Raw genomic sequence first — 16,111 nt, 5'->3', positions numbered from 1 at the left:
GTTACTAGTTTAATAAATTTAGAACCAGGTAAATGAAGCTTGAGTTTTCACTTTTGAGATTATCGTTGCAATGAAATGCTAAATTCCTTGATGAGAGGTGCCGAATGCGATTGAGCTGTATGTTGACATTTGAGGAAATCTGCCTGTGAAACTACTGTAATAGAATTATAAAAGGCAGTATAATTATAAGGAGTAGTAGTATAATTAATAAAGGGTTAAAACAGCAACATGGACACTTACATTGAAATAAAAATGGTCTCTTGGAAGCTGCGATTGTGCTGGTAAACTTAACACTATAGATAAACCCAAAGCCATAACTGAACCATGCTTGGTGTTATATTCATAGAATCATATTATTTGATGGCAGAGCCCTTTAGCATGAATTTCAGAGTATGTGGAGCTGTAAGTGTGTTCCAGTTTCTTTCTTGAATAGGGAAATGGTGTTCTAACTCTTCCTTTTCTCCCTCCATTCCTAATGGACTTGTCAGCATGAGTCTAATGTAGAAAGCATTGAGAGGGTATCACCTCTGAAGATGTATTAAAGATCACATGCTGGTGATGAGTGGAGCATCTCTTGCTCTCGTTTAGGTTATCTGTTGGCATTAGGAATTATGGTATTCACTGTGAAAGGAATACTGTCTGTTGATTCTGGATTTCGATACCGTTTCTTGAAGGCAGCGTTTGTGAATTGTGAGAAGGAAGAAGCTGAGGAAGCACACTAGCAGTCTTTGGGTTTGTCGTTTGGCTGATATTAGAAAATAGAAGGCCACAGTAAATGGAGACAAAGGTTTTCTTGCTTGTTAGGCTTCTAGGCTCAAATAAATAGTGATTTTTCACAAGAATGTTTGCTAGACTTCACTAAATGATTTTGCTTGAGGAGGACTTCTGTTGTCATCTATATCAATATATTTTGTAGCAAAAGCAAGTATTTCTCCTAAAGCTTAGTATGGCTTGAGTACTCTTCTGTGGCCACATTCCTTCTTGCCTTTGCTGTCATCCTTTCCTTGTTATTACTGTATTTGTTAGGCAGAAGTGACTTAGCACAGATAGTACTCACCCTCCCCTTGCAGGACTCGTGAAAGATCAGTTTCCTTCTTTGTGCAGAGTACACCTTTTTCCAGCAGAAATTGTAGCTACCATACCTGTTAGTTGTCACAAACACTGCTGTATTGAATGTTTTTCCTCCAGATAATTGCATACCAGTATCCATCTACAATCGGACTTCATGGTAGGCTTCATTCACCTGTACTGCTCTAGAACTGTAGCACACCACAGAGTATATAGTTCAGTCCTGGTTTAAGAGACTGAGACTGAATTTAGTGGAATTTAGTGAATTTAGTCTTTAATGTAATTTCTGTTTCAATGCTGTCTGTTACCTCTGTTACAGAAATGGGGAATGGGGTTTAATGGGAGTATATACAGCTGTAAAATGAATTGAGAAGCAGAAAGGAGGAAGTTGAGTCATTAAGTGTTTACATGATAGTACAGATCTTCACAGGGTAGCTGTCTTCTGAAAGAAGTTCAAGTGTGATACTTAACGAGAAAGTTTGGGGAGTTTGCTGTTTGTTCTTTTAGTTTGGTGGGGGTTTTTTTCCCTGTTTAAATGTATGTTATCAGGCAAGCCGTAAGAAGGAGGAAAAAAAAAAGCCTAGTGTTGTCTAGTACAGGTTTAGCTGCAAGATTTCTGTGGGGTTTTTTTTTTTTTGGAGGTACTATGCAAAAATGTGTGGTTCTACGTATAGCTAAATGCAATGAGGACAGTTTTCCCTTGCAAATTTTAAGTCTCTGGTTTGTTTCCTGAAGGCTGTATCTGGTAACTGAATTTTGTCAGTATACAGAGTGACTTTTGCATTCTGTTCAGTTCCAGCTCTGTTAAAGAGCTATGTTAAAGCTTGCTGGTCCAGTAAAATAGATGTTTAAAAAATTATTTTTCTTTTTTCCATCTTGACATCAAAGCCAATCCCTTCTATCACTGGCAGCAAGAAAATTCCTTGTCTGCTGAAATTATCTCAATTATTTTTCTTTGTAGCGAGGCAGAAGATCAGCCAGCTTTTCCTCAGTGTGATTCTATTACACTTTGTCAATAATCTTGCTATCCTTCTGTGACAATTTGTAATAGATTCAAAACCCTGTAGATTTCTGGCTGATGCTTCTAGTAAGGTGTTTGAGGCAATACATCTGTTAGGTCACTTGTCTCTACGGTTTTTCTCTAATAGCTTAATCAGGCCATAAATATTTCTGCAGCTTTAAGTAGGTAGATCACATATGTGTCTGACAGAAATCCATTATTTTGCTACTCTTAAATGGTTAAAAACAGGATTTCTACAGAATATGCTATTTTCAAAACTGTTAGTTTGTTGCAAATTTCTCCCGCCAGATTGAAATGCCTGTTATCTACTGTGAGCAGAGTATTAATGCTCACTTTTTAATAACAGTTAAAATAAAAGGTAGAATTTATTTCTTTATGGGGAAGCAGTAGAGAGGATGATGAATTAAAACCAAGTGAATTACTAATACATAAATGCAATTGTGAAATAATTTGTGTCAGTTTTTTTTTTCCTGCAAGTTATACAGAGGGAGACACAACTGTGTACAAAAGCATTAGTAGCTTTCTTATAATTATTTGTGCAAAAGGCATTGAGACTGTGGACAAAAACTAGCATGTGCTTTGCTGGCCAGTTATGTACTGTAAAATTTCAGCTGTATTTATAACCCAACTTGCTACTGGCCCATTGAGCCAAATGTGTTATGACTGATTTTTTTGTTACATGGAATGGTAAAAATAGTAGCCTGGGTCCTCTAGATCATCGTTGAGGGGCTTTTGAACACTGACTTTTAAAATAAAGATTTAACATCTTTCCCCCACCCCCATTCCAAAAATGTAAAAAATGTTGTCAGTTTTCTGGCTGGGTTTTTTTTGCCCCCCTTCCCCAATTAATTTTTAGTTTTTGGAGAATGTTTGTATAATGTAATTCTTTACTGTAGAGTTCCAAACAGGTTACAGATTTTATTTATTAGAAAATAGAGTCTTACTTAGGTGTGTATTTGAAAATACTCTATTTTTGGAGTCACATGGCTGTGTGTGTATTTATCGATGTCTATGTATGCCTCTATAGATACATAGGTACATATGTGTATGCAGCCCAGCTCTTAAAATTGAGTTGTCCTTAGCAATTTATCAGTTTTAGAATTTCGTCTTTGCTTCCAGATGTGGTTGTAAGTTGTAGGACAGTACTTCACCTGTGGATATCTGTATTTGCAACAGTTCTCTGTACTAATGCTAATTAACTGTTTCTTTCTTCCTGATGCAAATGCAGATCATCATCTTCCCTTCCCCATGCCCTGTGTTGTTTTGTCTTTTTTTTTTTTTTGTGTGTGTGTGTGTTAAAGTCTGTCTTGGAAACAGTTTCCCAGTAAGTTCTAATCATGTTTATGTTTTGCTTCCAGGAGGAATTGGAACTGAAATTATTCATCCACTTCTCCAAGCCTTTTGAAAAGTGACTAAATGCAACTGAGTCAGATTGTCTGTGGGAATGAAGTGGCTGGGAGAATCCAAGAACATGGTGGTGAATGGCAGGAGAAGTGGAAGCAAGTCGTCTAATGACCATGCACAGAATCAGACCAAATTGCAGCATGCAGGAAAGGAGAATCCAAAGACAGGCAAAAATGGAGTTGAGAGAAGATCAAGCAGATGTATGTACATGTTTATGCGGCTTAGTGCTGTATGTGATTCATCTGTCATTTTGCAAGTCAGACTCATATCTCAGTTCACGAAGGAAGTCTGCATTCACCGTGTAACTATCATCAAAAGTAGTAATTATGTTTGTATTTGTTGGATATGTTAACTCACTTGAGAAATATAGATGTCTTCTGATCAGTTTAAAAGTTAAGTGAGAATAATTGGATGTAAATTCATTTTGAACTGGTAGAAGCATAAAATACATGGTTGCCACTAAGAACTAATGATTGGAAGTGGGTAACAATTTTAATTACTAACCCAGCTTTTAGTGAATGCACATGTAGAAGTAAACCCCACTTTGAATTGTCACATATATCAATAGTCATTATGAAACAGATTTAAGGAATATGGATTTTTATTTTTACTATTGGTCTGAGGTGAATGACTAAATACAAAATTCAGAGTAAGTTTTTTGTTTAGATTTTGGGGAAAATTGGATTTGAAATTTTCATGGCTTCATCACATTTGTAGGTTAGAAATCTTAGAGGCAGACATGACTGAGCTGTTTAGTCTGGAAAGATGCTTGTAGTTGGGACAGAGAAGAGGAAACCAAAATTAATTAGACATCCATAAAACGCATTCTAAAATACTTTCTCCATTGGCTGCTACATAAGTTAACAAAAACAAGAGTGAAAAATTAGCTATGCTCCTGCTTCTTCAGGTATTTTATCATCTTCCTTAATTGTTTTATATTTTTTGTTTCCAACCTGTGACTGTCCTTAAGTGTAGCTGGGCTTTACAACATTCCTTAAATGACATCTAATTTATGCTCCCTTATTTGCAGGTAGCGGTGCTTCAGGATTTGAGGGTCAAAGTCGTTATGTGCCTTCCTCTGGAATGTCTGCCAAGGAACTGTGTGAAAATGATGACCTAGCAACTAGTTTGGTTCTTGATCCCTATTTAGGTTTTCAGACACACAAAATGAATACTAGGTAACTTGTCTTTATTTTTCTAGAAAAAAAAAAAAATGATCTTCTTAGTTGATGTAATCAGAGCAAAACTGTGGAATTTCTTGCATGTTTATGAAAGTATGAAAAAATGGCAATTTGTGAGTAGCTTCTGCCTTGAAAATGATATTGTGTGTGAGACTGGAACTCAGAGCTCTGTAGCAGTGTGCATTTGTAATGCTATTACAGGTCTTTCTGTTAGCCCTGGTGTGTGTTTATGCTGTAGAACAGGTTGTTAATAGACACTGTTTCCTAGCTTAAACAGTTAACTCTTCAAGAGTTTTAACCCACTAGTCATTTGAAATATTTCAGAGATGGAAGTTAGTGTTTGGGGACTTTTCTGTTTATTTCATGTGCCAGGGTGATTCTTCTTCCCGCTTACTCTTACAACATCACAAGAAAGAGAGAATTCCTGAGCACTTCAGTGTTAGTGCCGCTTGATCTTGAGTTCTTGCCGACCCATGCTGAAGACATGCTGCTCAGACATGTCTGTATGTGTAAGATAAATTAATATGCCCACTGGGAACTTGCTTACCAGAATTGCATCTACTTTTGCACTGTTATGCACCTGTCTGAATACTTCTGGTCTAAATTCAGTGTGGTCTTAGGGTTTAGTTGTTGCATGCTTCTTCCTGTTTTACAGACATAGCACTGATTATATTGTTATTATTCTATACATCTCTCTTAAGCTTTTGTTTGCTAGCTTAGTAGAGAAGCTACATATAAATTATAAGACTCTAAGGACAGGAATCGTGTGCTTATTGAGATTTATATGAGCTGAGGTTTCTAGGCAGCACATCATGGGAAACAGGCTGCTCAGCCCTTCAAACTGTTGCTGTGGCTGTTCTTAAAGAACAGTTTACCTGTACAGCACAGTCACATAACCAGGATTATCAATTAAGTAGATTTTTGTATGCATGTAACAAGCTGATTGCTTCAAAAATGACTGCTAGATTAATTGGTGTTGTCACGTGAAGTAAATGGTCACAGGGTGAGTTGCACAGGAAATTGCAACAGTGTGGCCCTAATAACTGTAGGGACTTACTCCAAAGAGATTTTTCTTTTTTGTTGGAGAGTACATCATCTGTCTTCAAGAGGAACGCTTGAGTTTTTCCTGTTCTCTCCATGCTGTTCGTTACAATAGCAGATTGTGCTCAGAACAGTGCCTAGGTAGACAACTCAGTTAGGAGTGGTTTCGAATTGCCAGCAGTTAATCAAGCTAAGTATATATGCCCAAAAGACTTCTTTGTTTCATTGCATGAATGGTAGTCTACAGGTTATGCACAAGTAGTTAATTCTTATGCTTTGTGATAAGGAAATAATGTTTAATAGTTGGAGAAGCTAGTTTCATAAATGTTGTTTTTTGCTGATATGTTTTCAACACCTAAAATACTTTTTTAATTACTGATTTGAATCAAAAGACTACAGAAAGGCTATCATCATATATTTCTTCCTTTCTCAGACTTGGAGAACAGTTACAGGCAGTCTTCAAGGACAATAGTTAATAATCTTGGAGCACTATGGGAAATACTTAGGTGAGGCTTACAGCTTCTTCCAGAAACGCATCATCTTGCCTCTTTCATAATGCCGTATTGAGAGAGCTTCTGTTGTTGCAAATAATTAAACTAAAGGCATCAGCATAGTTCTTGTTTATCTTTTTGGTACAGTGATGCCACCTGCTTGTTATTGTAGCTGTGACACTTAGATCATCTTCCTTCCATCGAGTAAGCTGTAGTCTTTCTAGAGCTCCTGAGATTTATTGTTGTTGTATGGCTTTGAGGGAAGCCGTTGAGCAAGGGGAAAGCAAATATGAAAAGACTAGGCCATTTTCAAAATGCTAGATGCCGGTACCCAAATATGTGATTGCGGTAGAAATTAAGATTTATAGCTTATGTTTGAGCATCTTCTGCTTCAGTGTGATGAAGTCATACTAGTTACATAGTTTTGTATTGAGGTGCGCTTAAAATAAAACAGGCATTTGTGATGGCAAGCAAATATTTCCTGCTCACTTGTTCTGATTTGTTTGAAATTGTACTGTGGAAGTGACTGTGCTGGCATTCTGCTTTGCTGTTGGGAACATATAAGAGGCTTGTATTTTTGCAACTAGCAGCCCAGTTGATGACTGCTTACTGAAGTTGTGCTTTATCTTACCTCTGGAAGCCAAGTCTGTATTTTTGTATGTGTATGTGTCTTCTCTATAAGCACTTTCTGTACTTCATTCATTCCTTTAGTTGAAAAGTTTGTAAAGACCTCTTGTTTTGCCCAGAGTATATTGACTAGAGGAAAAAAAACCTCATAACATTCTAGTAAAATGTCTAGCTCGTTGTTGGAACATGTTTGTTTTCAATTTTTTTTTTTTATACTGAATTAGGGATCTTACGGTAGAGAGAAGATGATTATTTTTATGATCTCCAGAAAAAAAAAAAAGAAAAATGATGAAGTCCTGCAATTCCTGAATACCCTTCATCTTGGGAATTGGGCTATTGGCTCTGTAAGCTGTCCAGTCAGTAATGTCTGAAAACTAGTTCTCATAGCATTACCATCTGATGCTCCAATGAGTTTTTCCAGTGTTCCTCTGAAATACCTTCGTGTCACCAGGATCTCTGGAATTGTCCTCTAGTGGCTTTACCCAAAATAAACTTTTTTTTTTTTTAATATCCTCTTGGGTTTCCAAGGGGAAGCAGCAGGTTGTTTTCAGAGCTTCTGGCCCTCTTGGCAGGCCCTCTAGTCATTCTTTCATCAAATTGGTAGCTCTTACCTTGACAAAATAGTAGGTTAGCAGTTGATAAAAAAACAAGCAAACAAACCCCAAACATATGTTAGGAAGTATAATCTTGTCAAGTATAGCTATTGTAAGAGTTTTTTGTTGCTTCTTGTACAAATCCTGTTATATCAGACTTTTTTTTTTTTTTTGTGACAAAAGCTGTCATGGCTGTAAGATTTACTTAGTCTTGCATGCCTGTCTTCTTTGTAAAAACAAAACTGATTTTGCAACCTATTACTTCCTGGGTCGAAGCTTGTGTAACACTAGAGCTTAAAACTGGTATTTGTAAAAAGCCAAGTGAATTGTTGCTTATCTTACCATCTTTTTATTTTCAGATGCTTTTCCCTAGGCTGAGCACTGAATCTTGAAATTGTGTGCCGTAATGGCTAATTCACTCTTTACTATCTTGTGTGCAAATGTGTTAGTATTTAAATCTTAAGCCACACTCCTGATCATACTGCTGCTGTTACCAGTCACTGCTGTTTTGTGGTTCCCTGAAGCGCCAGCATCATGCTAGGGAATACTGAGAGCAATTCCAGTGTTTCTAAGTTTGCAAGTGATTTAGAAAGTCAAACGCATTGTAGTCTGTTTTAGGAGAATCTAGGGGTGTTTCCGAACTCCATGTTGCTGCTTTCAGGGAGGTTACAAACTGGTGTGTGATGCAGGTGATTTTGTCTGATGAAACTAAAGGACCAAGCTTTAAGAATTTCCATGTTTTCCGTAGCAGACATGAACTGTTTGGGGATAATGTACAGGAAGCTGCTTTCTCTCAACACTGCACCAAGAGCCTGGTGTAAACTGTCAGTCATTCCTCAGCTTGACAGGGAATGTCACTGTCCCTTAGAGTCACTGTTGACCAATAAAGACAAAAAAGGTGAAGCAGTTCCTTATTACATGTGTTCATGGGTCTGTGCTGAATCTCTTCTGGGCTCCTTAGATCATTTCGATATAATAGTTGGAGGGCTCAGTATTCATCTTGAACGTGGCTTGGAGGTAAAACAAGTTGTGTGGCTTCTGCTAAATAAGGTGATGTTGCCATATAGTTCAACTTCAATGTTGTGGCACTGTGGAGATACTGGATGAGAGGTACACAGCTCTTACGTTGTGACACCCTGTTTCAAAATAAGCTTTTACATTTTTCAGACTTCAGTGTCTCTCTGCTTTCTGAAATGATTTTGTTTGACTTTTGTGTCCTTTAGCTTGCTTCTAGTTGTCTTCCTTCACTGTGTGTAATCACACACAATGATTAGATTGGAACTAACTGTTTTGCTGCTGCTGAGTGTTTTGGATTTTAAAAAAAGAATCAAAACCAAAAAACCCCACCAAACCACCCCCTTCACCCCAAACCAACACCCGCCACCTTACTCTTACACGGTTTTTCTAGTTGGACCTTTAACTTCAATAAAAAGTGTTGTATCTCCAAAAGATGGAGTGGTATGCATCCAGTAGGCATGGTAACTGCTAAATTAAATTTACCATGTGGAGAGTCAGAACAGGAAGGAAGGTGCGTGTTGGAGTTTTTCTTGTGTCCCCCATATTAATTTTTAAAAAGCAGTCATATTAAGGAGAATGAAATTATGTGACTGTTAGAATTGTCTTTATGTCTGTTCTAGGCTTTATTGAAGTTTTGACCACACTGGTGCGTGCGTAGTTTCAGGTCAAGAAATTTTAAGTATGTGGATTACTTTCTTCATTAAAAATGCCGTTTTGAACTGGCCTTTAAAGAATGTGGGGTTTTTTTCCAGATAACAACACTCGACACTAAACACAGAACAGGTTGATTTTTATATAACTGACTTTTACTTAAAGATACTACAGGGTTGGGTAGGGGAAGCCAAAATGTTTGTTAACTAAATAAATTGTTTTCACTTGTTATAAGCAGATTATTTGGAACTCTTGTTGTGGTGTCTCGAATGCTTAACAGCCTTGCAGTTTTAGCTTTTGTGCTGAATCTCTGGTATTAGATAAACAGTAACTTGCTGTCTTTCCATAGCCACTTAAATAAAAATATCCTGACAAAATGCCTGTTTTTAAGTGGCTAATGGGATACTGTGTTTTGATAAATTCACTCTTCTTGATGTTCCCTAGTCAGAAGAAATAGGTTTAGAAGTATCTTTGTTGTGCACTGGTACAGTATGTGGAGTTCCATACTGGATCTCTCGCAGGATCAGTTTATTCTTTTTGTTCAAACTCACTGCTCTCAGTGACTGAGACTGAGCAAGGTACTGTGCTTCTGAACTTACCAGAAACTCTCCTTTAACTTCCTTTATAGGCAAGCATCTCACTGACCTTTGGCTTTATACCTTGGAGTTTCAAGATTCTTTAAGTATTCCCGAGGTAAGAGAAACTTGAGAGAGAGAAGAAGCTTTGCCTTCCCCAAGCCATTTTCCTACATCTTTCTTGTTGAGACCACCTCAGTTTGCCCTTACCTGGGATAAGATCATCCTCTAGCTGATTTTGAAATTGCAGTAGCTATAGCTTTTTTGGATCTTGTTGTCTAGGGAAAAATAAATACTTCTTAGGGAAGTGTGAAAAGTTTCCATTCTACAGCTTGTCAGGAAGAAGTGCTGTTATTATTTCTTTAAAGGTACTGTGATAGCTGAGTTTTTCATTCTTGGCTTACTTTTAAGAACGCACTGTTTGGTGGCAAACTCCGTGTTCTGTGAGACTTGACCCCTGAAGCTGTTTGTAGGGTGGCTCAAGGAGCATGTGCCTGTGAGCAGGTTCAAACACCAGAGTGTCTTGTTCAGTTTCCATGATGGAATCTAATAAAGGTACTGTTCATAGGAACAAGCCAGAAGTCTGGATAAACAATTCTGATTTTAATTGATTCTCTGCTTAGAGACTGGGTTGGCTGGTTTGTTTTGTTGGTTTTCTTGTGGTCTTTCTATCTCTCTGTTCTTTGAACTAGTCTCCTCTTTTACTGACAATTAAAAGCCAATTTATTTGGCTCAGTTTGTATATATGTGTGTGTATACACACACACGCACACACACACGTATATTTGGCTGTGGGGTCTTTTCAGGCTCTCTTCATGGTGGTGCTCAAAAACAGTCATATAGACTCTTCCAGCAGATGCATAGACTTTTTTATTTCTTAATGTTGTATGCAGATGAGGAAGCCCTGTAACACCAAAATGATAGTATTTAAGGTTGCTTCTCAAAATCGATAGACTTCTTGGTAGGTAGTGCTGGGAGAAACTAAGGAATAAATTGCTATTTCATTATACCCCTGGGAGAAGTGAAGTGGCTATCAGTAGACCCTGAAATTCTTAAGGAACACTCAACTTCTAGGCTTTCTTGGCATATTGGCTGCTTCAGCATCTCAGATCAGAACGTACCTTTTAAAATATGTATGGAGATGCACCTGTGAAAGTACTGAAGCTTTCATGAGGTGTCTGGGTTGTAGTATTCTGGATTAGCTCATAAACTTTATATGCTCTCAGTGCAGTTTACGTGTGCTGTGAACAACTCACTAACTCAGGCTCAGGGTGCAAAGTTTCATTCTGTTTCATTGATTTTGGAACTCTTGAAGTGAAATGCTGTACATCATGATGTTGGTTTCCAGCATCTCTCCATGTACTTGTGGACACTCCTTGCTTTTTTGGATTCCTGTACATCTTTTCTCATTATCTCGTGTCTTGTCACCATGTAAAAAAAATATCAGTACAGTATTTTGGTAGAGGCGCAGTAGGTCCTTGGTATTAGTTTTTGAACCCTTGTGTGCCGAGAGTCATGTTCTTTGAAAAACCCAGTTCGTGCTTCAAGTTTTAAATGTCTGGCATACACTGTAACATTCATCTGACATCTTAATTTCTGGGGTTTTTACAATCTCTTCACCCCATTCATGTTTCCAGCCGCCTTTTTGGCCTTTTCAAGACTTGGGCATACAGTAACCATTCTGCTTCTCAGGAATGATGTTATGTGAGTCTCTGCTAGATACTTAAAGGAATTCCACCAGCAGTGTGGAATGCCTAAGAAAAGAACCTGTGGAAACACCTGCTGAATGGGATCCATGGAGGTATGCAGGTGACTTTTAAGGGGTTGGGGCCTGGTTCTGAGCTACCTAAGGCAGCTAGTCAGGTAGCCATCTGGTCAGCCTCTGAGAACGGTGTGTTGTGAAAGATCTGAAATACGAGCGTTGCTTTGGGCTATAAGATGTGCTTCTAATTGCTAGAAAACGTAGGGTGTTGATTCTTTTTCTGTAGGTCCTAAGAGCCACTGCTTAAGCTTAGCATCTGCCCTGCATTTTTTCTTATTTTTCCTTTTATCCCACTGGTCGTTGAATTGGGATACTGCTTTCTTTAGCCTAGACCAAGCTTCTTCTTGGTGATAAGCAAGTATGATGTGTATCATCACGTACATTGCCTATCTCAGGTGCTAATGTAATTTTCAGTGTGATGATTTTTCCAGCTATCTCTGCTCCTGTAGGTCACTTAGCTAAAAAAAATGGTGCATTTCAACATATAACATAAAATGTAAGGGAGAGGGCAATCATTCTTTTAGAACAGACGTAGCTGAAGACAAATTTTAGCTGTAAATCCTGTGATTTTTCCTCCTGTAACATTTGCAGATAAAGATGTAAACAAAATGTTGACCTTTGTCATGTTTGTGCACATTGGTGTGCTTTGTTCTTCTCATGATGTAGGTACAGTTGAGTCCTTGTTGGGGAGATTATTTCTGATTGAAAATAAAAGCAAGTCCTATTCTGAAACTAGTCAGGCTATATCATTTTAAATTCCCTTAATGCCTGAAGAAGCTCTGTGAGTTATGACTGTCAAATCTGGGAGAAGTCTTTCTGGTTTTGAGAGAACTGGGAGATAGTAGTCTTGTATCTGGCTAGCAAGTTGAGGGAGACTTTGCTGTGCTACAGAAGAAAAATAGTAACAGTCATGTCATTTGTAGTCTGAAGGGAATTTTCTTCCATGGTGGCATCTCAGCAGCTTGTTAGACAGTTAGCTTTTTGGAGAGGTGAGGTAAGTTTATTCATTCATAAAGAACTTGATTTGAAACTTCACGGTAAATACTGCAATTCGAAGTGGGCATCTGTTTCTTGACTAACCCTTGCTGTCTTGTTAGATGTTATCCCAGCCGGAAGAAAACTTACCTAATGTCTTCTCCAAACTACTTACTGTATCTTCTTCTCTGAAAGCTCACGGGTTTATGCTGATAATTTTTGCCATATTCAAAAAGATCTAAAAGATTGCTTAGTCGTTATATTGCAAGGAGTTTTTTCAGGTGGAGAATGTTGAATGGAAATGTGTAAAAGCAGTAGCATGGAACAGTAGTAACACTGCTGTTAAGGAGGTCTGTCTTTATTGTGTCAGGAGCATAAATAACAGCATTTTAATTCTAATGAAGGAAATTGAATCCTCATCATTATTAGTTATTTCTGATTAAACTCTTACTATTTTACAAGATGAAATAAATTTGGGATGTGCAACACTTAAGGTATTTTATTTCCTGCATGTAAGTTGCATAGAAGAAGCAAATTTTATTTGGTTACCTGAAAAGAAGTTACTTGCAACATTCAGCGTTCTAAGATGAGGGTAAGCCAAGAGATATGGTAACTTAAAAACAGGGTATCAGTGAGGGAGTTGATGAGGTTCCCTTCCACCGTCTTCAAGAATTTGTTTCTCCTTGTTTACTTTTGTCACCAAATACAAACTTCATTTGGTAAGTAAGAGGAGAAAAAATCAGCATGGTAACACACTTTGAGCAGCAAGTAATGGGTCTTGGTCTTATGCATTTAATCAAAAGTTGTTAGCTTGTTTGACACTTTTGTCATATGCTGTGTAAGCAAAAGGTGTGAGGTGTAAAAGGAGCTGCAGAAAACTGCTTCTCATGACCCTAGAAAATTTTTATGTCTGAAGAGTCCGCTGGGGTGTCGTACACTTAGAAGTATGCACACCCCACCTCTGCCCCAAAGCGAAGTGCATATGGGTATGTGCTCAGTCAAAGGCAATTTATAGAGACTGACATAATCTCTAATTAAGTTCTGCTTTCTCTTGATGGTTTTGCAGCTCAAAAGTGGAGCTCCTACTTATTGCAGTCATATAGGTTTTTTCTGTAACCAGTTTTTTCCTGTTAAAGATATGAAGGGTAGTTTTTCTTAAATCTCAGGCTGTGGGAAGAAGGCAGAATTCTTTGCTCATGTACAGGGGTTTGTTTTCGTATTTTATCTAAGCATGATTTTCAACTACCTCTTTCCTGTAGCGAATATTTTGGTGAAAAATTCTTCATGTGGAACTTCAGTCTTCCACAGATGTAGTATCTATGCTGTGTGTTATTATTTATAAATAGTTTTTGTATGGTCATTAAGAGGTATGTTTTATATGAATGCAAATATTAAGTTTGCAATCTACGTAAACCCATATAGTGGACTTGTCAACGTAGTAAAGCATTGGGATGGGCAAAAGTTTATTTGAAATCACTCTTCAAGATAGTTGCTTTTTTTTTTTTCTTTTATGAGATTTCTTACTCAGTCTTTTCAGTTGTGCTGTCTAATTGTTTGCTCCCTATTTAAAAAATTTAGGGTAGTGTGTGAAGTTGGAGAAGGCTTAGATTTCAAATCATGCACACACCCAGACACCCCAACCCTGCTACAAAAAAAACCAGAACTGTGCGTAGATCCCTTGATACCAGTGTTAAGTAGGAAACTTAGAGCATCCAGGTCGTTTGTTGGACTTTTTTTGCACATGCACTTTTAATAATAGTCAGTTTGTTAAGAAAGTAAGGGCAGTAACACTCTTATGATAGTAGTTCTTTAGCTGCTTTGTTCCAAATGATAGGCATTGAAAACACTGAAGTATTATCCTGCATTGATTAATCTTATCAGAGATTTGTTTTATAAATAACTTGTGCTTCTCGGCAGAATGGAGAGTTTTAATGTTCCAAGTAGTATGCTTGGTTTTACCTTATCTCTGCCATTACCTCAGGAAATGAGGGCCTGTGATGTGAGTGCGTAATGGTTAATTTCTTTATGCTAGGAGTTAGATATTTATATGGCTAGCAAAAGAACTCTGTGCTGTGAGTAACTGAGGAAGAACTGAGAATGAATAACAGTGCACTGGAATAGCTTTATTCTTTATTTCAGATTTCGACCTATTAAAGGAAGGCAAGAAGAACTAAAAGAGGTGATTGAACGTTTTAAGAAAGATGAGCACTTAGAAAAAGCCTTCAAGTCCTTGACGTCAGGTGACTGGGCCCGGCACTATTTTCTTAACAAGAACAAAATGCAGGAAAGGTTGTTCAAGGAACATGTAGGTGTATTTGTAATTAATGTGCTTTTTCAGATGATTGAAAGGCTAAGAAAATTTAAACATTTCTTAGGAATGTTAGCAGTAGTAAAGGAAAGTAATCCACTGCTTTGCTATGTTATTTGTTTGATTGCTTTTTAACAGAAACTTCCTTTGTGTTTTAAAACCCAGCTGGCTTTCCCCTCCCCGCCTTTTTTTTGAGTTAACTTACCATTCTGTTTTATTCAATAGAAAATGTAGAAAGAAAAAAAACACTTGCCTCTTTGGCTTAAGTCATAAGCAGAAGAGAGAAGACCTACTTGTGGGAGACAGAGTTTTGAGGACTTCTTTCGTTCTTTGGAAGGGTTTTTTTTTCCCCCCTCCCTTTTTAGTTTGTTTGTTTTCTGTTGCTTATTTTTACTTACAGCTATTGTAAATCAAATTGTGTGACAAAGGTAAAGGAAAAAGTTTTTTGGGGATTAGGAGCTTTATGTGGGAGTGTTATTCCTCTTCCTTCACTTCCCACACCCCAGATCAGTTTTGTATGTAGCATGAAGGTTGTTGACTCTCTAAGTTGCAAAGAAATCATAGGGATTTTTTTTTACTTTAAAGCAAAACAAAACAAAAACCAACTCCTTCAGGGTTGGTGCATTGTTTTCAGATACAACCAAAAGGAATTTGACCTACTTTAAAGTGTACCAGATCTAGTAGTGTAAATAAAAGTAGGCAGCAAATTCTGCTTTCCCAAAGTGTTTTTGAGTAATGCAACCGCATTTTAAAAAGACTTGATCCGATAATCCCTTAATTCAGTATCTAGATTTGTCATGGAAGTAATATCTTTTTCAGAACTAGAAAGAATAAAATTGGATTCTCTAGACTGTGAGATCTCAGTGGTTCTTAAAGATCTGAGAAGAATTCTTGAATGCAACTAATCAGTGACTTTAAGAAGAAATTATTTGTTTTCATTGGTTGGGCCAACTTTGTACCATTCAAGGCATCTTAACATTTTTTAAACTCCTTGAATAGTTGCATTATCCATGTGGGGATTCCTGCAAGTCACTCTGAAGAAATAAGATTAATGTAATATGTATAGCTAAAATTTATAATCAGAAATGCATTTCAGCAAACAGCACTGCGTTACAATATCCATTTTTTGGTGGCTTTTGGTGCAGTTCATTGTTTTTATATAAAGTTTCGCACTGCTTTTGTTTTGCTTGTAACAGAACAGTACTGTTTTCTTTCATTGCAGGTATTTATTTATTTACGAATGTTTGCAACTGACAGTGGGTTTGAGATACTGCCTTGTAATCGGTATTCTTCTGAGCAAAATGGAGCCAAAATTGTTGCAACAAAAGAATGGTAAGAAATATAGTTTACTGTTGCATTCTATTTCTGTCAATTATTTTGAAATATTCTAAAAACAA

The 16,111-nt window shown here is 37.3% G+C and overlaps 1 protein-coding gene across 4 annotated transcripts in view; it reads left to right on the top strand.

Moving 5' to 3' along the window:
- Positions 1–16,111, top strand: part of KMT5B (lysine methyltransferase 5B) — a 31,660-nt gene that overhangs the window by 5,053 nt on the left and 10,496 nt on the right. For 2 of the 4 annotated variants that reach the window (XM_086748107.1, XM_086748108.1), the window contains exons 2-5: positions 3,448–3,693; positions 4,524–4,671; positions 14,546–14,711; positions 15,937–16,046. In XM_086748107.1, the coding sequence (XP_086604233.1) occupies positions 3,534–3,693; positions 4,524–4,671; positions 14,546–14,711; positions 15,937–16,046 (584 nt within the window). In that variant the 5' untranslated portion in view covers positions 3,448–3,533. Of the gene's footprint in view, positions 1–3,447; positions 3,694–4,523; positions 4,672–9,749; positions 9,788–14,545; positions 14,712–15,936; positions 16,047–16,111 lie in introns of those variants that run through there. The other 2 variants (XM_086748109.1, XM_086748110.1) reach the window with 2 other exon arrangements.

Source organism: Chlamydotis macqueenii, chromosome 5 (genome assembly GCF_036417535.1).
Source record: "Chlamydotis macqueenii isolate bChlMac1 chromosome 5, bChlMac1.mat, whole genome shotgun sequence".
NCBI classification, from domain to species: domain Eukaryota; kingdom Metazoa; phylum Chordata; class Aves; order Otidiformes; family Otididae; genus Chlamydotis; species Chlamydotis macqueenii.
The sequence above is the reverse complement of the archived record's forward strand: the minus strand, read 5'-3'. Positions and strand labels throughout refer to the sequence as shown.